This window comes from Branchiostoma belcheri, unplaced genomic scaffold (genome assembly GCF_001625305.1).
Source record: "Branchiostoma belcheri isolate BF01 breed outbred unplaced genomic scaffold, Haploidv18h27 scaffold50, whole genome shotgun sequence".
NCBI lineage: Eukaryota > Metazoa > Chordata > Leptocardii > Amphioxiformes > Branchiostomatidae > Branchiostoma > Branchiostoma belcheri.
This window is the reverse complement of record NW_017804132.1, coordinates 653,226-678,251: the sequence shown is the minus strand read 5'-3', so window position 1 is coordinate 678,251 and position 25,026 is coordinate 653,226. Positions and strand designations below refer to the sequence as shown.

At 38.5% G+C, this 25,026-nt stretch overlaps 1 protein-coding gene across 1 annotated transcript in view; it reads right to left on the bottom strand.

The window, feature by feature from the left end:
* The window catches only part of LOC109480220 (potassium voltage-gated channel subfamily KQT member 1-like), a 48,097-nt gene that overhangs the window by 1,018 nt on the left and 22,053 nt on the right, over nt 1-25,026 (bottom strand). Inside the window, exons 5-10 of the mRNA XM_019782368.1 lie at nt 24,591-24,717; nt 24,018-24,177; nt 23,422-23,484; nt 14,095-14,170; nt 13,808-13,902; nt 13,236-13,344 (exon numbers count right to left, since the gene is read on the bottom strand). Coding sequence (XP_019637927.1) covers nt 13,236-13,344; nt 13,808-13,902; nt 14,095-14,170; nt 23,422-23,484; nt 24,018-24,177; nt 24,591-24,717 — 630 coding nt within the window. The remainder of the gene's footprint in view (nt 1-13,235; nt 13,345-13,807; nt 13,903-14,094; nt 14,171-23,421; nt 23,485-24,017; nt 24,178-24,590; nt 24,718-25,026) is intronic.

Here is a 25,026-nt window from a genome sequence, read left to right as displayed (position 1 = left end):
GTTTCAACGTTTGCGCATGAAATGATTCTGTAGTATAGTAGACTTACAATAAACAGCACATATTTGTGGTAATGGTAAAAACTGCAAAAATAAAACCACTCCTGAAAGTTTTGCATTTGAAGTATCTGGCTTCAGGGATCACAAAAGCTGCTTGAATCACAGGCTACAAGGGGCTAAATTGTCAGTCTTCAAACATGTACATGTACATTCTAATGAGCTTAATATAAATGTTCAATGCATTTGAATATGTGCAACTAAGATCAAAGTGCATTGTTAGAATTTGTATGAAGAAGTATGTTAACAATGGAGGTCTGGATGGGGGGAGACTGACAACACTTAATGCTAAATGCAGGAAAACTTGCAAAATTGGGAAACCTTGCTATGAGTTCTGTGAAATTAAATAGCTTTCACTTCAAATAATTATGGGACAATCAACATAGTTTGCATATGATTTACAAAAAGAGCTAGAGGCATGCTGCCCTCATCCACTTCCTTTAAAAGACAAAGAGTCTCAGAAAAGATGAATGAGGAAGAAGAACACAAAGAATCAGAAGATGAAGTAATGCATGATAATTATAGAATGCCTAAGCGGCATGATGAGGGATGCTAATCATCTCACCACTTAACCTGCAAATAGACATTAAAGACTCCATTAATCAAACCAAAGTGCCTCAAAACAAAAGGCAGTCAAAGTGCCTTCAGGGAGGAGAATTATGTGGGTGTTCTGGTAGGGTTGATAGTTATCATCGAAATGTTTGTGTTGAGATCTACAGTCTTTAATTATGGGAAACCTTCTTTCAACTCGTACATTTTAATCATTGTTTTGAAATTATTGAAATTGATTATTCTTGATTAGACAGGAAATTAACAAATGCCACTGAACACATAAGTTCTTGGCAAAGGGAAGTATTCCAAGTAACTTAAATCTTCATTATTAACTTTACACCAACTGCAAAATAACAGTAAGATACAAACAATTAGTATAAAACAGTGGATTGTATAGATTAGTCACAAACTTCAAGTGTAATGTTTCTATCATTGAAAAGATAACATTTTGACCAACAGCCAGCAGAATAACTTTTCTATTATATGATAGTAGACCTGATCTAGAGTGGCTAACAACCATTATGCAAGGAATTAGTTGTATTATGTAATTTCAAAATTATGCTATGATTGTTCTAACAATTGCCTCCTTACAGGGTGGCTCGCACAAAGAAAAAACTTTCCCTTTGAGTAAACATCTGAGTTCGAGACTTGGATAGGGTATCCGGGCAAAATTAGAGAGGATGCTCCGATCAAAGGTTCCGTCCTCGCGCTACAACGGCTTCAGACAATAGAGACGTAACCCGATAGGGGCCAGTGTCACCTGCACGGGGTCGGACGGTTTCATTAGCATCACCTGTGTTGGTGTAATACCTGTGCAGCGAGCAGACAATATTGTAGGACGGATAAATACCCTGGTCTTTCGCTTCAGCACGGAGGGCTTTTGTTTGGCTCGTTTTGACGCGGACATTGGGAAATGCCTGCGGCAAAATTAAGCCCGGTCCAGAGCTTTCATCCTCGGTGTATGCGTAGGGATTTGGCAGTATTTACGGCGGCTGTTTAGTTGTACAGTCGCTCGTGCATCCAGGAGTAAACACGCGGACGGAATCCTCTCCCAACAGTTTGATTGCGTTTGGGATTTGTCACATTTTTTTTGCCACGCACAAATCGGGGCTAAAAGCATCTTGCCTCCCAATACCCCCCAACAAAGCTAGATTACGACACAGACTGGGTATATAACGTCACGCTAAGACCTGCTAAGAGCCAGCTTTAGTTGTATGTGGCGTGCCTTCCTTTAGTTCCCATTTAGCGAGAAACCAAGGATTTGGGGTATAGAGGAATTTCGCCAAGGAAACTGTGAACTAAGTGCTTGGCTAGGAAATAGGCAAGGAGGTTTAAGAGTTTAACCTCATTGGAATGAGGTATATGGGTCACTAGAACAGGACTCATCATTGGCTACCTCCCTGCCACTGTAATATTGCAATTATACAGTACTTAGGTGAAAGAATAGACCAAACAAAGAATAAGAAAGGTCATTTCAATTGGCAAGTTTGATCACAACAAATGAAAGTTAAAATCTTTGTTAGCACAATTACTTTTTACCATGTGCTACCCTAAAAGTTAGTGACTGCTTTACATTCAATTCAGCAAAATGCTGCCTTGTTGCTTCCTTGTTTCCCTACCCAAAAAATGCAAGCAAGGGTTGTCCCCTATCATATCAATTAAGGTGTGAAAACAGTCTTAAAGCTACCAAAGAAAGTCCACCAGCTATTCAAACAATAAATGTTTTGGATAGATCTCATGGTGTATACCATTACCAAGGACAGATATAACAGGTTGTCTTTTAACAGAGGCTGAAGTATGTTTGACAGGAAAAAAACAAACTTTAACGTCTCAACTTTGATTGGGAGTTTACACTTCAGGTGATTGACAGTTGAAGGGCTACTGTAAGGTCAAAGGTGAAGATTGTGGGCTCTGGCCATTAATCAACCTGTCACCCCTGTCAGTTCAGTGAACTCTTCCAATCTTTTCCTCCTGGCACATAAGAAACACATGTTGGAGCTTTGCAAACAGTTTTTTTCTTTAAACTTTTTAAGTCACAGAAAGTGCTCTAACAACATGGATGAGCCTTTATGCAATGTATAGTTACAAAATGTAGGAAATAATTTTATAGCCAAACTCTCTCAAAGTGAAAATGAACTTCATTGTTGCAATCTGAGATGGAAGAAAAATAAGCAGTCAACAATACAATGTGAAAGTTGGGACAATATTCTACTGCTTTGAACAATATATAATGAATCTATTCAATGATTTTTGGCAATATTGCATTTAAAAAAATGATATCAACATCTGTCGAACTCTGGACATAGGTAGAAAGAAAAAGTTTCTTGACAATAGTATTTTCTCTTTGTCATGTTAGTATTGTTACATGTGATACGCTTTACATATATGCCACGTCTGTCTAAAATGGGTCGACAAAAGAAACTAGCAAAACCTGTGCCACATAGTGCAATGTGACATCTTCCCCTGAACAATTTGTGGCACCTAATTTGCTACGTTTGAACAGAAAAAAGCACCGAATCGGATTAAGGTCTGATCATCCGCCCTTTTTGAGACAAAGGGAAGATTTAATCCTATAATCTATGGAAAAGACTGTTGAAAAGAAGCAAGCACATCAAACATTATTCCACTATTAACATAATGTTGCATTAGGAAAATTACATAGTACCAAATCCTGGCTGGCAGATGGCAGAGCAGGAATAGCCTAGACAATAGGTCATTTAACTAAACCCCCCTCTAAAGAGTTCTTAGAATGATTTACTGGTCTTTTTAAACACGAGGAAACTTATCATGACAACAAAGACGAGATAAGGCTGTAAAAGGGTTTTTTGTTGAACGTGCTATAAAACTAAAGGATGGCACGATGACTCATAATAAAGCTGACAGAATACACAAAGACCCCTAAGTGAACACCTGCTTGCACAATAATCTCCAAGCAGATCTTGTGGTGGCTGCTATACAGCATCAAATTGGCAAGACAGTTTCAAATTGGCAAGGCAGTATCCTTACATATCCTTTTATATACAAGCCACCTGCTTGCATATAAAAACGATACCAATAAGAAAGCAAAGTCCCATAAAAGCATGTAAAAAAATAATTAAGAAAAAAGCAGAAGCGTATAAAAATGATACCAGTACAGAAAGCAAAGCCCCATAGAAGCAGGTAAAAAATTAATTAGGAAAAAAGCAGAAGCCTTTATTTTTTCCTTGAAATATCATTTTTCTTTGTTTATGTTACAGTAATAGTTCAGTCTGTCGAATGAGTTGCTTCTTCCACTGCATTGCTTTATGCAAGAACACGACTTCAGCACAAAATCAGGCTATTTAATAAATCTTGGGCTATTTTTTTTTAACAACAAACACTAGAAGTACCTTTTTAAGTTTGCCTCTTTCTTTTCTGCAACTTGAAAGGATTTGTCATGTTACAATGGGAAAATGTAACAGTAACAGAAGAAAATTGCATCCATTTTTAATATACATGTATATTTCAAATGTGTTTTTTTTCAGTAAGCTTGAAAACTATGACATTCTGCAATGTTTTAAAGGAAAGGCATAAAAAGAGCAGGCTTGTCTTCCTTACATGTTCTGTAGAGCTGTAATTACAGAGGAAACATCAGTCTAAGCCTGAGGGGTACTGTTTAATGGTGCAGAAACACATCTATCACCAACCCTTAACCACACCACGCTTCCTGCTGAAACACTACAAGTTCAAGTCTTTAAAGCCGCAAAAACTTTGCCTTACTTTCAGACCTCATGCATAATTAAGTAACGCCAACTCTAATGGCCCCTGGAGGGTATGAAAAGACCTTCGATGACAGATGTCAAAATTTGGCCATATGGGATGCAATTTCCTCCAAAGCAGCGGTCATGCCATATGGCCAGGAAGAAAGGGGGGGAGACAAGCAGGTCGGAAAATAAATGCTGCAAACCGTCCAGCCAAAACACTAGCTTCTGAGTCAAAAAGTTAACTGCAAGTGGTGTCTGTTTGTAAAAAGGAAAAACAGTTGAGGTCAAAGCAATTGTCATGAACAACCATTGCCCAATTCAACAGTATTCTGGAGAAGTTTTTGGAAAATAAGGACAGAATGGCTGAGTTTCTTTTTATCTCATCTGAGAAACACTTTCCCTTTCCTGCAAAATGAAAAGATGGTCCTTCCAAAAGTTAGAGTTTGAATGCATTTTTTACTTCTTGTGCAACAAACACAGACTACATTAAACTCTCTTTAAAAGTAGAAAGTAAAATGTAGAAACAAGTATTTTGTCTCTTTTTAAGGAAAGTACTTTCCCCTTAAGTTTGCGACTAATGATCCTGGAAACTTAAGTACAAACCCACTATAACCCCAAAACCTGCACTACATATTCCTCATGTCATGTCATTCATAAATCTCAACATTACTGCTTTGATGACATTACATGTACAACATAGTCTGGATCAAGAAAAGCTAAATAAAGTAACGCCACAATGGTAACTACCTTAATCATACGGTTCAGACCTGGTCAACCCTACAGGCTCATTTCTTGTTAACCCGATACAAACTGTATCAACTTAACTCTCAACTCTTTATATCACTGTGAAGTCTCTAATCCACAGTGTGCTCTAGTCTCAATGACAGTGTGAGAAAATCTGAAGAGAGTAAGCTGAGCATAGCCTCCATAACATGCCAAAAACTGGGGGTTTTGGGGGGTCTTTTGTGCTATTTTCTGATTGCATATACTATATAGACAACATAGCCGGCCTGGTTGAATCACCCCCGTTTTTTAGAACTAGGCAAATCAGAAAACAGCTGAAGACCACCAAACCCCCAGTTCTATAAGCCTTCTACGGAGGCTAGTAAGAGCAGATGTATCATGTAGAGGTACCACTTGTTGCTACTCCGTGCCCGCATGCTTGTAAGCCATCTGGAGGGCAATCATGAAAAGCTGGGCTGGGAAAAAAAAGTGGTGGAGTATAAACAAAGGGCCGGTATCCCTCGGGAATCCTTGTTGTAGCGTGGGGGAACACCTGTGACCACAATAGCGTATGTGATGTTAGGGACGCTACTACGCCACAGACCAGAACTGAGTAGGGGGGGGGGGCAGGAGGAGGACAATAGAAGGGGGAGGAGTCAGGACAGACATTTAATCAGTTTGTGCTACAGATGGCACCCTTCTACAAATTGTGTGGACCGCTACAAACGTCACATGGCTTCCTCCTGACCTGAAAAACCACCAGCCATGTCCTACTCTACAACTTTAAAAGGCGTGGGCTACAGTAATTATGCTTTATGTTTGACAGAGCAGGTGAAAATTAACATTTAGATCTAGATGATACCTTCCAAATGGTATAGAAAATTGAATTACTGTTTCAAGTACTGAAATTTTATTTGTGTCATGAAAATAATATGTGGAATATAATGAAGAAAACTGCTTTGTTTCTTTCTTTTTTTCTAGATCTACGTTTATTTTTTCTATGAAATTGTTCTGTTCATCACATTTTAGGCCAAGCTTTTTTACCCCCCAGGTTTGACTTAAGGTATAGGAACAAGTGTGACCGAAGATACTAAAAGTAAAAGCTGATAGTAAAAAACAACAAAGTTACCTGTGATTACAATGTTTTTTAAGCTTGGTAAAACAACAGATATATCTGTACCTTTTGTTATCAGAAAGGCTTTTTTAAGCTTATAACAGCAAGACAGATCTTTCTTTGTCATGATTTTTCATCAGGCGATTCAACAACAGCTGGCATGAAGTCTAAGATAACATAACATTAGGGAGCTGCAGAAACTAACTGGTCCAAATATTTTGAAAAGTTGTCCGTCGCTGGACCCACTGTGTACATCACTGATACACAAAATGTCAGTAGTTAGACATTCTTATGATTCTACAGGCGAAGGGGGAAAAGACATCTACATTTTTCGGTGAATATGGGGCAAATGACACAATGTATTACAAAACTGAACTTTGAAATAGCAAATCTGTATTATGAAGAAAAATATGACAATTCACCAAGCATAAGCCATTTCATATCGGATTCCCCATTGCAAATTTATAGTTTCTTATAGTCTGGGCTGTATGAGATATCTTTTATTTCCAATTGGATATGAAATCTAGTAATATCGGAAAAGAACTTGGTTATGATTGAGCTCATTGCCTTTATATTTAACTCTTTTCAGCAAGAATGACATTAAAAGTCATCTTAAAAGGAGAAATCTGTATTGTCAAAAATATGATCCATATCATGGGTACTTTTAATTAATAGTCTTCTTTATATGGTGAAAGTTCTGACCACAGCTGAGCTTGTGGTGTAAAGCGGTCTGCGCGTGTGAGGCCGTATGTCATGTGGTGGCGTGTGAGTCAGCATCACAAATAAGGGACGCTATCGGCCTGACCACGTGCACTATGTTTATCAGCCTTTTTCACTCCAACAGCTTCTGGGAGAAAGAACGTAGCGACTCCAGCCACTAAGGAAAGAATTGTCACATATGACTGATTGAAACAAACCCTTTCCTGTGTCCCTACAACTTGGGAAGTTGCTACAACAGATTCAGAAGTTGTTTTGGTTCAAATTTTGCACCATGCGGGTAGGAAAAGCCGTTACGTGCGGCCAGCTGACTTACCCTTTAATATGCAAACGAGTCATCTGTTTGGCTAGACGTGCCCTGCATTGGGTAAATTGGACTGGATGCCTTTTGGGATGCACATTAAGGGCCACAAAGGCGGAAACGCTGCCTGGTCGGGACACAAAGGGCACTGGTTAAACCGGACTATTCGTCAGGGCTGCGTAATTATGCCCCAAACAAAAAGGGCAACGCGTCTGTCCCCTACCACGTGCAGACGCTATAACCTCAGCTGGCACCCTTCACATGAGAAAATTCCCTGACAAAAACCATCACCGCTGAAAACCATGGCAAGGGTGTCATTAACTCAAGGGACGTTTTCTCCTTGGCTGCCCTTTTTTTTCTAATCATGAGTTTTTCCTTTTTTCGTGTATTTCGCGTGGATGCGTGCTCCTTTCAGCTGGCCGGCTTCGCGTGAGAAAATTTCCGTGACTGTACAAACGTATAATCATTTCCACTGTTTGTAATAACGGTGAATGGAAGCTTAGAAAAGCAAGCCATTTTTACTCGAACATAAATGGAAGAACATTATAGACCAAACAGAAACCCAGAAAACTAAAATATTAGTAGCAAAGGAAAAAAAGTCCCAAAATTGCAATACCACTCTATACACGTTCTTTGAAAACCACTGGAAAATTTGCCCATCTGTTACATCAATGTTTCTTTGTACCTTTTGAACACCCCTCTCTTTCTTCTACATTATGTGCCTAGCAGTACACATTGTCATTAAAAACCTCAGAAAGTGATTCTTTTTTGCAACTCTTCGTTCATACTTAGTAATAGTATTATCCAAGTCTATCAGTACTGGAAGCATAGATCTTCAGAAAGTAACTCTTGAAATAATATTTGGGCTAAATCCTAAGTAAAACAGTAAATATCATGTACACATGTACATGTAGTACTACATGTATCAGCAAAAAATTTTTCCTTAAGCAGCCACCATGTACTGAAATTACGGAACAATAATAGAACATACCGTAATGCAAGTCTATCTTAAGTCTGCAATTTAGACAGTTATTTTTGGTAAAAATTGTATGTCATTGACTTAATCACAAATAATAAAAAAGGCTGCTACTATACCAATTTTTCCCACGTTTTATGTTTAAAAAACACAATTTGGCACAAAATCACAAAGACTCTGCTAGCCCTGGGAAATATTTGATAAAATCACCACTTTTTTGGGATCTGTTGGTGCTTATTTCTTATCTCCAGTGGCCACACACTGTCAAAAGGAAGCACATTGCAGAAGAAAGGACCTTCACCCCCAATAATAAATGGCAGCATCACGACCCCAAGCTTATCAATCAAAGTGCTGTCAAACAGGCTAATCTGGGCTCGCCAAGTGGGGATCAGGTTTCATGTACATGCTACTTACCAGGAGAAAGTAAGGACAAAAGAATTAAAGGTATGGTATGTGCAACAATGCACATTTGGATGGTATAATAACATGTATACCACAGGTTATTACATGTATGAAATCAGGTGGTAACATACTGTAAAATGTATCAACTACATGTATGTAGTACCTTCAACAAGTTGGTTTTATTTCACCAAGTGAAAGTAAGGACAAAAGAATTAACGATAATTTGGAACAATGCACACATGTATGGTATAATCATACTACAGGTTATTGTGAAATCAGGTGGTCACATACTGTACTATAACATATTTTACCTTCAAGGTGGTTTTATTTCCAAGTGAAAGTAAGGACAAAAGAATTAAATATATGGTAGGTGAAACAATGCAGACAGGGATGGCATAATTATACCATAGGTTATTGTGAAATCAGGTGGTATTTTACCTTCAAGGTGGTTTTATTTCACTGTGGATGCAAAAATGAGTTGATTTTTTTGGTGTTTGAAGTGGGGGGGGGTATAATTGTAATAATAATTATAATAGATCTAATATTTGTGCAGAGTTAAAAAAACTGATGATTATAAAAAATCCTAACATTCAAACCAAAACTCAGCAAAGTAACATAAATTTATTTGCATTTTCAATTCAGTACTTTTTCTTTAAATGTACAACTCCAATCCAGATTTTCCAAACCCTACTTGAAAATGTAGCATCATTGTATTTACCCTTAAATTTATTCCTCTATATATAAGTAGCATGTCTAACTTCCATATCAATAGTCAGCAAATCAACATACAATTTCACTTTAATTTCTAATGATACCTTTTATTTGTGAGATTTTGAAAACCTTGAAAGGTACTTGGAATGATTGTTTTTATCCCAAATTTTACTTCTCCATATATAATTAGCATTTTTAAATGTAAGGCTTGACTATATATTGTTATATTCATACAAAACATGATCGGCAACATAAGGCATATTTGACCTGACATGACCCTACGCTCATCCATCAGATAAAGTGTCACCTGGGGGGCCTTAGATAGACGTTTGACAGCATGTTCACTTATATATTGCTTCCTGTTAGCTACTCTCAAACAATGCCAAATTTCCCAAGGCAACGACGATATTATGTCATGCAATTAACGGGGGCAAGCGTTGTTCAATTGAGTGTGTTAATGCATCCAGGTGAAAATCTTCACGAAACACAAGGTTTGTAAAATTTGTACCTGAATTTGAAAAAAAGATCTTATACCAAAAAAATCAAGACCATAGCATGCCTGGATGCAAAAGTTTAAAAAAAAAACAACTGCTGCTGCAGTACCAAGGAAAGCTGCCAGGTGGCTTCAAACCGACCCTGAACGTTGCCTTTTGAAGACCTACCCACATACCAAATATCATCACAATCCATTCAAAGCTTATCTTAAGTTATGCCGACCAAAATATTCTGAAGTACAAACAGATAGACACAAAGACGGACTAAAAACAATGCCCTCATTTTTCAACAAGGAAGACATATTCAAGATATGTCAGTGAAGGTTAGACATCCAGGTAATAAGATACATAAAAAAACAGTTACTCCAGCAACTTTTCCGAAATCATATCCAGTTGCTTGAGTAACTGTTTTTAGAAGTAACATATTCAAGATATCAAGTGGAGAGATTACTGCAAAAACTATGAATTTCAAAATAAAACCACTGTGAAAATTCAAAAGTGTTATGCTCGGTCCTCAGTTTAAGGTCAATAAATTTTCTTTACCTAACTTTGCTTTAATTGTTGGTATCATGTACATATCTCCTAAGCCGTGGTACTTTGTGCACCTGTATTGGTGTCGCCAGCTGGCCGTAGTGAAAGTCTGCCTGGCTCAGCGCACAAATCCTACATTTTCCAAACACTGCACCAGTTTTGTACTAAGTAATCACAGCAAACACCCAGATACAGGGGCAAACAGAGACACAAGCATGTTTGTCTTTTGAAGGATTGCTGTTAATTTGTTCTCAAAGAGTCCAGCTATACAATTTGTGCTTTCTGTCAGGTCTTTCATTACAACCTTTAAGATCTTGCTAGTCCTTCTCACATAATGTTTTGCATCGATTAAACAACCAATAGCAACATAGAGGTATCAGGTCATGCTGATGACTGCTTAAACTTCAGTAGGGACTTTTTCCATAGAATCCATAACTGTTACAATATGCAGAAATGCAATTAGTGCAAGCACTCAAATACTCATAAGTGAAAGGATGTCTAATCCTCAAAAGTCGGGGAACAACAGACAATAAACCAGACAGTGAGTGTGTGAGCATGTCATAAGTTATAAAAGCAAGTCTCTAAACCCATGCCAACAATTCATAGACAAATTCGCAATTTTGTGCCCTTAATATTTACAAACTAAAAACTGTGGTACAAAAACACTTAATTTTCTACACTTGTTAGGATTGATAACGGTCTGTTATTTCTCTTCATGTGTAAAAACTGGCAACATCTTTCTCACATGTTCGTAGCCTTATACAGGTGTTTAATTCACTCCTCTTGGAACAGCTATGTTTGTTTGACATTTGTGTACAGCAAATTTCTCCTTGAAGACAGATCCTGAAGTAGTTTTCCTTTGTTCTGGTCCAGACAAATTAGCGGCAGGAGCAGGTAGATTTAAGTGGATTAAGATGAAACAGTGTGGCACGTTGTGAGCCCCCCTTTCACTCCAATTCTTCCCGATCCCCGGCATTAGTGGCACAAAGGGAGAAAAGGGGGAATTGTTGGGGGGTGGATTCGGTGGATTTGTACTCGCTCTTTCAACCCAACAACAGGCCAATTTCGGACAGCTGTGAGGCCCTGTCCAACAATTTACATCAAGCAGAAAAGAATTGTAAGGAACAGCTGGTGTTTAGAATCACTACTGTGGTTTAATGGATTATACACAACGGTGACCAATTCACACTTCTTATTCTCACAACTTTAATCTAATGTTTAAGTCCTCAATATTGGACTAAGGAGGCAGTCAAGAACAGACAATCAAGAAGAAACACCAAAAAACAGTTACTCAAGCAAATGGATATGATTTTGGTTGCTTGAGTAACTGTTTTTTTGGCGTAGCTTATTACCTGGATGTCTAACCTTCCCCAACGAATCAAGAAAAAAGTTGACTAAAAAGTGTCCAATTTGAAGACAAATATCATGTCATGAAAGAAAAAGAAAACTTGATAATATATCTAGGGCTCGTACAATCCTTTGGTCATATCATATGTAGTGACCTGGATTTGACTAATTTTTTTTCATTTCCTCAAATGTTTGGTACCAGGAAAGGTGGTTGAAATTTATAGCTTTCAGGTTATACAAAAAAGACCCTTTCATTTAAGGACTGTGCAATGATATATGTAAGACGCCATACTCTGCAGAGTGCCTGTCAACAATGATATATGAAATCTGGTCGATAACATATGATTGACCAAGATCAGACCAAGCATATACTGCAAAAATAAATTTCCAACAAAACTATAGAAAAAAAAAGCTACATGTTGAATTCATATAAACCGATCATTAATGTAAATATACCTACTAGTGGTCATACTTAGTCAACAACCACCTGTATGAATTGGGAAAAAAACTTTTTAGGACACACGCAACCACGCTTTGTGTTACCATGGCAACTGAATGCTAATCCACGCAGAGGTCACTGGAGGTCACAAAGGTTGACCGCTGTGGCCCAAAAGTTCCCCCTAAGTCTGACCCCTTGCGGTTGATAAGGTAATAGTGCTGGCTTAAGAAAGGGGATTTTTTCAATCCGCTGACCAAATAGGTCATTCTCAGCAATGAGTCATGGTCAGTGCAGCTGGGGGATCATGAAGTCGGATCTTTTGTTAAGGGCTCATTTTGGTCTTCACGCACATTGTGTCCTTAACAGCATCAAGAGAGAAATCAAGCAGTATTGGGTAAGGGCCTGTTTTGGGGGTCCCGACAATGCTCTACAATGAATTCGGAAACCTCTCGATTACGCTTTACGATAAATTCCAAGTGGCTACAACGCATTACGTGGAATTAAAATGGCGAATACGCTCTATGCAAAATGCGCTAATTACGCTCAACGTTGAATTAGAGCGGTCCGTCTACACTCTACGTAGAATTAAAATGGCCAATAACGCTCTATGGAAAAGGGCATGCGAGGGATCGAAAACCCTACTCTTGCTGTGCAAGTCATATTTTCTATGCGGGACTTACTGGAGATGCCATGGTTGTCTGGCACGCAAGTTATCTTTTTTTTCAAAGCAACCTTTTTATTACAGTTTCAGAGGCCCAGCTTACAGCTTTTGAAAGAAACTGTGTCCTGCCAAGTGCATGGCCTGTATCTGAACGATACATTTACAGGTGGCCTGGCTTAAGGGTTGCCTTCTAAAATTAACAGCCGGTGCTGATGGCAACCTGAAATATTGGTAGGCAACCTAGCTTTTGGCTAAAAGAATAGGTTGCGCAGTGCGCAACCTGAAAGAGAAAAAAAGTATTTCGAACCCTGATATATATGTATATTTTCAGATCTTAATTCTGAGGACCACCTCTGGTGCAAATGCATAAAACTTTATACATTTTCACATAAAATGGTGGCCTTCAGAATTGAGACAACCCGGGAAATAACAGTACATAATTTTGGTAGAATTGTATGGACTATACCACGAGGCAGTAGGGGTGTACCGACCTGTTCTTCCACCCTGGATAACCTGGCCACTATGGTGAGTTTGGACCGGTCCAGACCCTGCTCTCGACCTGTTAGGTATGCTCCTGGTTTGCCCAACGTCTGATCCAACCTGCAAGAGGAACAAACAAAAAAAACTTCAAAAAGTCCAGAGCATGGGATAAACAGAAGTTCTGCTGTAGTATGATAAAAAGCTGCTAGGGGGCCAGCATAATTGAATTACACGAATGCCCTCCATTTGCAATTGTATCACAATGTTTCGCACAGGGATAAGGACATAGTGAGAAAAGAAAAGGGGGAGTAGTGTAACAAAGTGACTGGGGTTCAAGTGCTATCAACTGGCTCAGTCCAATGGGTCCGGAACTTTTGGCCTAGTGGTTAGGGTGTTGACTGAACTGGCTGCCTGGGTTTGGTGCGGGTTTGATTCCCAGTGTCCCAGAAGCCAGGGGTTTTCATGTTTCCACTCGCCCCCAGTGTTTTAACGATCGCACTATGTATGTGACCCCACTCGTACTTAGTAAGATTTCATTCTATCAAACAGAGATTTGAAGAAGCAGAAAACAAACACCTCTAACCTTCTCTGTAGTTCCTTGATGCGTACCATCATGTTGACGTGTCCCTGGGAATATTGCTCAATGACGTCTCGAACATCGTACGGTTTTCGAGCTTGCTGTAAGAAAATCAACACTCATTACTGAATTCACTTTTTGCGAAAAAAAGTAAAAACTAAATTTTTCAACAAAAAAATCAAAGTTCCTATCAGGGGAAATAAGTAAATGTTGTTTTCGCTGATACACTAATAGTATACTAAATATTAGAACTTTTTTTTTTTAAATTTCATTGTGCTGTATAATTTCCGTACCTGAAATTTCCTCCTCGCTACGAAGTATCGAATCCTTCTGATGACTCGTATCGCAACCTTGTGCTGCTCTGACAACCTGGAGAAAAGAAATCACACTCAGTTTATTCTCAGTGATACAGACAAGAACAGATTTCATAATCCTAATGCTTTCCACTCTACATTTTGTGTACAAGCTTGGAGTTGACATTGAGTTTTACTGCCCTGAAATTGCTTAGAACAACATTGCTTAAACAACATTCAATTTAATGAGAAAGTGTGTGCACACCTTTGCAAGCACTTCGGCAGAACGTACTGTGCCTGGGCAAAACCTCCATTTTCCACGGTTTGTGTTGGATTTTTGGTTGACATTGCAGAATTTTCCTGTCGCAGACAATATTTTTTCTGACATAACATTTGGAAACTACAGACAGAGTGTTAACTTATATGTGCAAATACGACCTTACAGTTACATAAAATGTTCTGCCAAAGTGTATATGTACAATACATTACGCATTTTGCACAGGTGCAGTATGCTCTGCTGACATGCTATTGGTACCTTTGCACATTATGTTACCTGGCCATACCAAATACAGCCTACCACACTACCAGCTAGAGTACAAGTGTTTAACCCCCAAAGGAGTACAGAAATATCCTGGTGACTGACTGCTGTCTGTACACCTTATATGGAAAAGTTACTAGTACCTTGATATCCACCATCAAAGCTTTCTTTGGCAAGTGGGGATACATTAAAGGCTCAACAAGTTAACTCTGAACACTTTAAGGAAGTTGGACTTAAATCTTTCCCTGAGTTCAAATCCCCCTACTGTCCACCTGAGTTTACATTGACAAATGCACAATCCTGCTGACTTTTAAAGTAAAATTGTTTGGTCAGGAACCAATTCGAAATGATCTAGCATAGCTCAAATGGATTCAATGAACAGTTGCATACAGTATTTATACTAAATTATAGGTTTATTCAAATTGGAAGTTGCAAAGGTCTTTTTGACATGCACATTTGAGCCTATGCACTGCATGCCTTCCCAGTACTAGCAGTATGCATGTTGGGTTTTCTTCGTTGTACAATGTGTTCGTTATAATTTGCCATGCCCTTTTTCGTTGTTGTTATTTGAAAAACACAATAAAGAGAGATTTAAAAAAAGGATTTGAACTCCCAGCTTTTTGGTCCACAGAGGCAGGGTCGCTAACCACTGGACTAAACCAGCTGCCTACAGACCGTCTGATATCAGTTGCCTCAGAAAGCTTAGTAAATTTCAGGTTTCACACCTGTGCTTTCTCTAGAGCTCTCCAGACAGTGTTTGTTGTTCCTGTGACCATACAGACCATTCAGGGGAAAAGCTGGACTGAATATAAATAAGCCCAACTGGGGTAAGGCTCTGAAAGTGAAGTTCTGCTGAAGGGGGCTGAAGTACATGTTGTTTGTGAAGGGTTTGGATGGAGGGCTCTTTTACTCATGTTTGTTATAACTGCCACTTGTAAAAGGACTGGCCTTGTAGGTTAGGTGATTGAATAGTTTGGATGACTAGTCATTTTCTTACATGCATTTATTGGAGAAAAAGTTGTTTGTGAAATTTTTCTACATGTTGATTTCTTTGCACAAATCTATTAGATATGTTGTGAATTTTCTCCTTTATTTTCTGATATATGTAACGCTAGCGTTACCTTTCTAGATCTATCTAATGTTGATACTTTCTAGCTACTTCAAACTAAAATGATAAATAAGACCTAAAAAATAAAATATTATATTTTCTGTGACTGTTACATCATACTAAAGGAAAGTTGACTGATAAAGCAAAAATGGATGAATTTTAGGGGTAAGGATGTTTAAAATGTTTAACTTCACCCCTATATTTGGAATGGAACCATCCTGCCACACAGAAACAGCTGTTGCCCAAGTGCCCCATGTACATCAATACCTGGTCATTTAAATTTGTTGGAGAGGGTTTTTTTCCTTCAGTAGTCATACATGAGCAAGCACAAGAAGTAGAGAGCCATGGAGGGCGTACTTCTACAACATAGCCAGAATGGCAGTCTTGTTAGGCTTAAGCTAGTGTCACAGTGGTAGTTTATCAACAGGTGCTGATACTAGGCTACCAAACTGTTACTACAACATCTACCAAACTATAAAAATCACCAGTAGTTTGTTTGTTTTGCATAACCAGTAACACACCAATTTTGTACAAAGTACAGGCTGGATAAGACCAGATTGTAAGGTTTGAACCACTGACACCAACAAGGACCCCTACTCTATTCGATAAGTGCGGTGGGTTCTTTAATGTGCATGGGGTGTGGCTCTCCCCAAAGGTCCATAATCATTGCCCTAAAGTAACTATTATGCAGTGTATGTCATCATACCAGTATTGAAATTTCCTGGGCTTTTAAAGTGAATCATTTGCCTATAGCTACAGTATATGAAAAATTAAATTTTAGACAAAGTTTGCCAACTTACTATACAGTAGTATTTGATTAACTAAAGGCAATACTGACTTTTCTACACCCATTTCTTGGGACACTGGTGAAGGAAGACGGTATATCAATTGCAAGAGTCTGTATATTTACAAGTCAATGTCTATTACATGTAGTAAGTAAATTGAGAGGCACAGATATGCATTTCTTTTCCTGTGACCGTAATTTATAGGCTTGTTATCTTTAGGTTCAAAAGTTGAAGGATGAAGTAGAAACAAAGTCCCTTAAGTAAATAAACACCAATTTTCCACTAAAAACCCATAAAATCAAATTTCTTGATTGATTCTAGATAGAAACCACCTGTTGCTGTGTGTATAGTAGTGTTTGTGTATTTCAAAATTCTAACAGAAACAAACTAACCCTAAATCTATGATACAAGGAAATTCTACCACACACTGGTAGAGTAAAAGTATTATGAAGCAAGTTAAAACTGTAATTTCCATAAGAAACTGGATTTATTCAAATTTTAGACTGTACAACTCCAGTCTTTCTTAAGAAATGAGCAATCCACTGCTTCTGTGACTTGATGAACAAAAATTTTGGTAAGTCCAAGTTCTTGTGTTGAAAATTACAGTTTAAACTTGCTTCATAATGACTTACATGTATATCAGTACACACAGGTGAACTTTCAAGATTTAGAGTAAAACAGGATTTACTAAATGGACCCAACTATTTGCACAACCAATTAGGAACGTTGCAGAACATTTGGCCAGCTGCTCATTCGGATGTTTTCAACAACCTTCAAGTCGCTACTTCTTGTTGAGTGGCGACACGCTAAACAGTTCTGACTCCTATTTCTACTCTTAGCTTATCGTGTGTTTTTTTTTCAATTGGTTTTTTAGTAAGGATTTGCAATAGATTTATTATTAACCATCCTTGGTCATCCTTAGAGGATTTTCACCATTCTGATAGTACTGAGACTATCAATATGTAGCTCAACTACTATTGAGATTAATAGTTTGTGACTTTTTACAGTTTCAAGTTTTGTGAATTTCATGTCTTATTCATTAATTGTGAATTTTTGCTAATTATATCTAATATGCATTTTCCCAATGTCTCCTGTAAGGTAAGACTTGCATATAGCAGAAAAAGACTTTTTCATCATCATCATCATCACTGCTTTTCTGGAACCTTTGACATAACTTTTTTTCATTCAGTGTCCCTAATATTTTGTTGTTTATTATGTTTATTAAATCAATCTCCATTAGTTTGTACAGAGTGAGTTTCTAAACATACTAATCTTCCTGGAGTCGTAATACTACAACATGGTGAGGCTAGCTTGTGGAATATGTCTAGCTTGTGGAAATTACCACAAGCAAAAACATAGACAAGCTCCCCTGAAACAAAACCTCCATCCATGGAGGTAAAAAGTACTAGTACCTAATAGATTAAGTTTCTGGTTTCATCATAGCTTCTTGACACACTAGTGAAAATAGGGCAGTTGTACAGTTGTCCGGCCCCCGACTGTGTGCTCTTGAGTGTTTGAACCCACAATGACTCTCACAATCCCTGCCAATGTCCTCTAAACGCCGGATTCAGGACTGACCACAAATATTTGTCTTCACAGTTCACACTGCTCTGACATGTGGAGTGGCCAAATTTGAAGGAATGAATTAATCTCTAAGTAGATGTACAAGTGGAGCTTGTTTTGTTCTTTCCTGGATTCTGTCTCTCTCCGACAAGTGACTTTATGTAGAATGTCAGCATTTGCTGGCCAATGCAGGATATTCCCCAGTCATTTTTTCTTAAAAGCAGTGTCTCTTTTTATCTTTTCCATGCACTACTGGTACATATACTAGTACTTGCAGTACTCCTTGCAACGAAAAGAAGTACTGCAGTGTGATTTTTTAAATATTTTTAATATACATAAAAATGTGTGATAAAAATGAATTATATATTTTATCAAAAAAGATTATTTTCTTGCTCTTCTGACATGTTACTTTGTCATTGACCCTTGCACCACTGCCCCCTGATGTGGTCAACTTCTCCAGACATGTCCCAGCCAGAGGGTCAGGCTGGACACACAGACATGTCCAGCCAGACTTCCTGTGGTCCAGTTTACTGACCATGGCCATGACCTGTATGACACTTGGGTTCTATCTACGTCTGTCCTGACCACTTCTTAGTTTCCAACCTTAAACCTTGCCAAGATTTCAACTTGAAGGTCAAAATCTCAACATCTACTTATCATCATTCTAAGCTGTGTGCATGTATATGAAGCCAAAATTGCATGTGTGCAATCATTATAATATAGTATATGTTTACTTTGTATTTCTATAGGTCACGTGCCTGTTTCTCTTTAACAGTTGCTATAATAGGATGGGTGAGATATGATACTATAGCCAGGTGAGTCCTGAACTTGCAGATTGTTCATCAAAGGTTTTGGAAGGCTTTGGAGAAAATTTTGAAATCTTGACTCACAGAAATTGTTATTTCCTGAATTTTAAGTTTGCTGGTTATAGTTCCATGAATTTGTCAATTTTCCTCAGACCGTGAACTTTTGCTATATAAAGTGATTTACAGTATCAAAAATCAAGCCATGCTTTAATACATGACTTTTTGCAGATGGTCAGATGTCCAGAAAGGAGGCCAGGCCAACGGTCAAGTAAAAAGTCACAGCTAACTAAGACATCCTGTCGGATGGTTGGTGTACAGTGTCCACATGTCTGCCCAGACCAGACAGGACAGACAAACACAGTATGTCAGGGGGGAGAGAGCTCATGCTGGGAAGGTCTGGGACCTGGAATCGAGACGGTCACAGGGTCCAGGTAACCATACTGTTGGGAGCTCTCACGCAGTGCCCTTAGTGTCCTAGCCAGCATCCGTCTACATGTACATGTATCTCCCATCAGAAATTTATGCTAAAACCTTAATTATATTAACTATTACCTTACACGTTAGACAATTGAATTGTTTTATTCAGCCACTCTCTTTATAGAAACTTTATTCGCAAAATCATGCCCGAAGGCTAATTGCTTTTACAATCAAGTATTTATTATATTATAATCATTTTGTTCTTAGTGAATTTGGTAAAATTTGATATTTTGGATTTCTTCCTCTATAGTGTAGAAGACATGAGACAATATGTCATTCACACAAAGAAGTAGTTACAAAATCAAGGCCACAAAAGCAAACATTAGGATTAACTCTGATCTGTGATTGTTTTTTCTGAAGATTGTATTTGCTTGTCTTAACACTGTACAAAGTGGAAATGTCATGTGTCTGCTGACAGTGTCTACCGGTAGACTGTGAACTATAAAAGTTAAAGTCAAAGTCCTTGCCACATCTTTTGGTATATAAGGTGGTACTCATCTTCATTTCTGTAGCCCTTGGGCCACACAGTTGTGCAATCAATACAGCAAGGGGCAAGTCCATTGGTAGTGGCAAGTGCTCAACTACCATTATGTTTCTTGTAAGTGCTGTATTTATAAATGAAAAAACTGTAACAACTAGAAAGAGAAAGACTTTCATCTGTTGGTGCCAAAATATTTTGCAATTGATTCTTTCATTTGCACCTCTCTTTTTTTTAAATCAGTTTAAGATAGAGGCAAATACAGGAATACAGAAATTAGATTTCTGCGATCTAAACTTCAAACCAAGAAAATTTCTCCTCTCTTTTCCGTGGATTGACTGGCATTTGAGTCCAGCTGTTGTCCACCATGTGGCGTGTTTACGTTCGGTGTGGGTTTGCCTGGCAGTCTGAGATGTTTGTGTGGGGAGGGGAGCTGTCACTAATCGGAAGGGAAACGTTGACGTCAAGATGAATCTACTGAGTGTTGTGGGAACCATCTGGATGGGGGGTGGGGGGGTGTTACTTGAAACAGTACGATGATGCAATAGTCGAACATTACAGATTACTGCTGTTACTGTAGCCTTTGGGCCATACAGTTGTGCAAGTACATTTTTGTACTGCAGCATAGTACTAGTCCACTGGAAGTGACATGTGTCCAACTACCATTCTGTTTCTTGTAAGTGCTGCATTAATGAATGAACATTACTGCTATTACTGCTACCCGGTAACATAACCTGTCATTTTGTTATAGCTGCAAATAATGAAAAAAAAAAGGAACGTTGTCCATTAAAAAAAAAAACTGAACCATGCATGTGTTCAAACCTCATAATCCTGGCAAAGCCCTAATGTAAGGAAAATTTCAGGAATATAGATTTTGGGGTAACAATATGATCAAATTCTTTTAAACCACCTGAATTTTTCTTAAAGGGTTGTTTGCACTGATACCAGTTGTTTCTTAAATTTTTAACCTTTTCTCCCAAAGTATAGAGTTTGTTTCACAAGAAATGACTTTAAATGGTTACTTTCAAATCCATGGAGAGAAGGCTAAATCTACTTTGAATTCTCGGAATGGAGGTCTAGTCAACTCCAGTGAGGTACGTTATCTGTAACTCTTGCAAGGCGTGCGGTTACTGAGGTTCAAGTGCATTCGTGTTGACAGTAACACTTTTTCAGTATCCAAGAGGGCAGGGGAAGCTTTATTGATGTGACGTTTTAAAGCTGCCGGGGATTTGGTGGGGTTGGCAACATTTCCACAAATAACTTTTCATCAGTACAGTAGGTCTCAGAACTTTTACTGTGGTTTTATTTTCAATGTACTACCAGTGTACTACACAATTGTTTCAATCACAAATCTGAAATATAGCGAAAATCTTAGTTACCCTCTTGTAAGAATACAATAAAATGTAATAAAACCATCACAAAAGGAAATGAATTTACAGTGTCTGATTAGAGCAAAGGCACAGGAGACAGATTGGGCAATTGTATGAAGTCTGTGTCAGAAATATCGTACCAAATTTCTAGGTAAGTTTGAAAATTTGTCGACAAGCCGTAGCACAGTCTAGGCATTCCATTCATTACACAACGACATCGGAATGCACAACGGAAGCTCAGACAAAATGACACAACTTAATCGGAATTTCAGCCTTCCGAACGGCACAGCACCTACAATTACGCGGAAAAACGCTGGCTTTACAAAGCAAGAAATCACAGAGTTGGAGGGAAAAGAAGGTATCAGTGTGAGACGTTTTGACACCCAAAAGTTTATGGACTAACAAAACCACTACCCATACACCACTTGATTAGTATCATCTCGACAAAACCTCACACAGTAATTGAATATAATGAAGTACGGTTAGGATCTTTAACTACTGTCCTTACACTAAACGAGCAGTTTAAAGACCTGTTTTCTGTGAAAATTAGGGAGCAGGTTGATGTTAATGAGTTGAGTGGGAGGTTTGGGAGGAAATATGACCTGTTATTACTCATTAACACCTGTCATTTTTGGTGTAGCGTTGTCATTTTTCCCATGGTTGTTAGTCTTCATAATTCAGGGCTATGCAATATTTTTTGTACAATCAATGATTGCAAGGTTGCAAACTAAGACTAAGATGATTCTTGGGCAAGTTGTGCATGTGTCATATAAATTTCAGCTGTCTTGTTATGTAAAAGGCTTGTTATGGAAAATTTCAGGAAGAAAAAGTAGATATTGGCCAAATAGACACATAACTTGCAAAGTGATTTTCTTCGCTAAAGGAGTACAGTGTGGCAAATTGTTCTCCTTTAGCAGACTAACCCTGGAATGTCATCTCTATATTTTACCAATTTCTATCTTTCCAGCCACTTCAAAAGCCTGGTAAAGGCTAATTTACAACTGTGAAATCTGAAAGAGATAGCCTGGCAGCAGCAGACACCTGTTTCCTGCAATTGGCAGGTGCTGCACACATGTGGCAGTGGGAAAACGTCGGCCAAATGATGGAGGGACAAAACGTGGCTCTGTTTCCGCACTCAGCACTCTTAGCAGTTTGCGGAGAAAGCCATGACGACAAAGGACCAGGACAGAATGTGGCGCTCGGGAATTTCTCGGCTTGGCGTGGGGAAACAAACAAGCTGTTTACTTTCCGCAGAAATACTGCTGCTTGTTGTTGTTGTGGTTGGGCTTAGGAAAAAAAATGTTGTGTTTCCTGTTTCCCGACCGACAAGAAAGAAAAAGTGTAATAACTAGGAAGACCTCTCTTCTTCAATTGTCTCTCTTCAATTGTCGCAAAATATGGGAATTTTTAGGTCAAGAACCTGTACATGTTTTTTTTTTTCAGGTCAGAAAAAGTGGACCAGACAAGTCCAAGAAACAAGAAATTCATTTGGTGTGGCTTTAGACTCACAGTGATTGTTCAGACAAAACCTGTCACAAGTCCTGTCACATGTTATACAGCAAACATTTTGATAACCGGGATTGTCAAACATCAATGTCTTTTTTAAGATGGTTTGCTTTTAAGTTAACTCGTGATGATGATCAAATACCACATGCCTTTTGGCATGTGAATGTGTGTGTGTGTGGCAGGGGTGTGTACATTATACGTTATATTGTCTTCTGTACTACAATTGTTCTCCATGAATAAAGAACCAGATTCATTCTTACATACTGACATGTGATATAGTGATGATCCCTACCTTATATAGGACAGTAAAGAAAGGGCACGAGTGTTAGAAATCCCACCGAAGACTAAATAGTAGTAACTAAGAAACAAGTAATATAGTCTTATCCATACAATTGTGGAGAGAATGTATACTATGTACTTGTCTTAAGTTTTCCTCTTAACCTTCTGTTATCTTTTTCATAACTTTGCACTTTAAAATGTCCAACAACCAAGAAAACAAATAGGTTTGGCCTAAGGTAGGATCTAACACCATTAGGTATCTACAATCTATCTAAATCTATCCTACAACATCATTACTGTACACTTATGTACAGCCCCTAATCTCGTGTGATAGCGGCTCCCCCTATCATAGAAATACAGACTGCAGCAACATCACATTTCTCAACCACAATATGCCATGTACAGAGTAGTACTTACTCTGAGATTGGTTGGGGATGCTGGTCAATATAGTCAAGACCTTCAAATTGGCTATCAGAGAGGCTGAGGATGGATACATCAGGGAAAAAAGAAACAAAGACGTAAGGACATGCAATGGCAAAGGAACGTCAAAAAGGTGTGAGTGAGTGAGTGAGAGAAAGTGCCATGCGTTGTTTATACAAAATCTTGGCAATCGAAGAATTAATTGTGCGCTTGAAAAAATTCCACCATGAGAACAAGTCAATCAATACATCGGACATGTAATATTTGCTTTAGTTTGGAAAAAACGGAACTTATCGGCCGGAATGGATTATGAGAAAGTACAAAGTGTTGAAGCAAAAGAGTGTTATGGACCTGGAAATGTATTGAGATAGGTCTAAAACTTTTTCGGTGGATCTACTTTTGTGGTAAACAGCTCACATAACACTGCGAAATATGTTTTTTTTTCAATCTACTACTGTACTACAGAATTGTTTCAACCTCAAATTTCAAGAGCCACAAAATAAAACCACCGCAAAAGTATACAAATTTACAGTACATGTAGTTGACCTTTTAATCGTTATCTTCTAAAATGTGTACAAAATCACCCAACTCACCAGGCATAGCCATCAAAAATTTTTTCCCCCGACTCGTCAGGATTGTCGTCCACAGACGGCATGAAGTGGAAGGAGACTGAGTTTGTGTCTGAGCTGACTTCGCTGTTTCGTCTACGAACAAGATTGCCGAGGCCCCGTCGCTCACAACTTGGAGAGCTGCCTGTTGCATTGGAAGAACGTTAGTCAACAAAAATAAATTCTTTCCTCCAATAAATTTTTTCGTCCAAGTAGAGTGATGATTCCAGAGGTGTTTTGAATGTTTTTACTGGACAAAATATCTTTCAATATAAATTTTGTGCAACGGAACAATAACAATGTGAACCCAGTGTTACAGGAAAGATGGTACCCCTGTCCATAAGGTACCCTGGTACAGTTTTGACAGGGGGTACCGTCTGGGCTGTTATAGCAGATGAAATCATTTGTAAAAGAAAAACTTTATTGCACAACAATATAATTGTACGTGGTACAAGGTATGCCAACGACTATTGAACATACATGTAGTACAAAAAAAAGTGTATAGAATGAAAATTAACATCCTAATTATTAAACGAGTACCAGGTCTTGTGGACTCACTGTAGTCGACGATGTTACCTCCGGACGCTGGCGGTGTCTCTGTCGTGTCCTGCTTCTGTTCGGGACTGTTGGGTTTCTGTTCTGTCTCTGACACAGAGTTGGACAGGATATTGTTCAGGATGGATTGCTGTGGACAGAAACAGAGACTGGGTGTAGGAAACCTCAACATTTCTGCAAAATGGGAAGGTCCCTCTTTTTGATAAGTGCGGTGGGTTCTTCAACTTGCGTGGGGTGTGGCTCTCCCCAAACACAGGACCTCCATTCAACATCCTATCCGAGAGACGTCCCTAACCAAAGATAGGTACTCATCTACACCTGAGCAAAGTGAGGAAAGTTGTGTAAAGTGCCTTTCCCAAGGGCACAATATCGGTGACAAGGTGGGGTTCGAACCCGGTACCTCTTGGTTCCGAGCTACCGCTATGCCACACGATCCCAC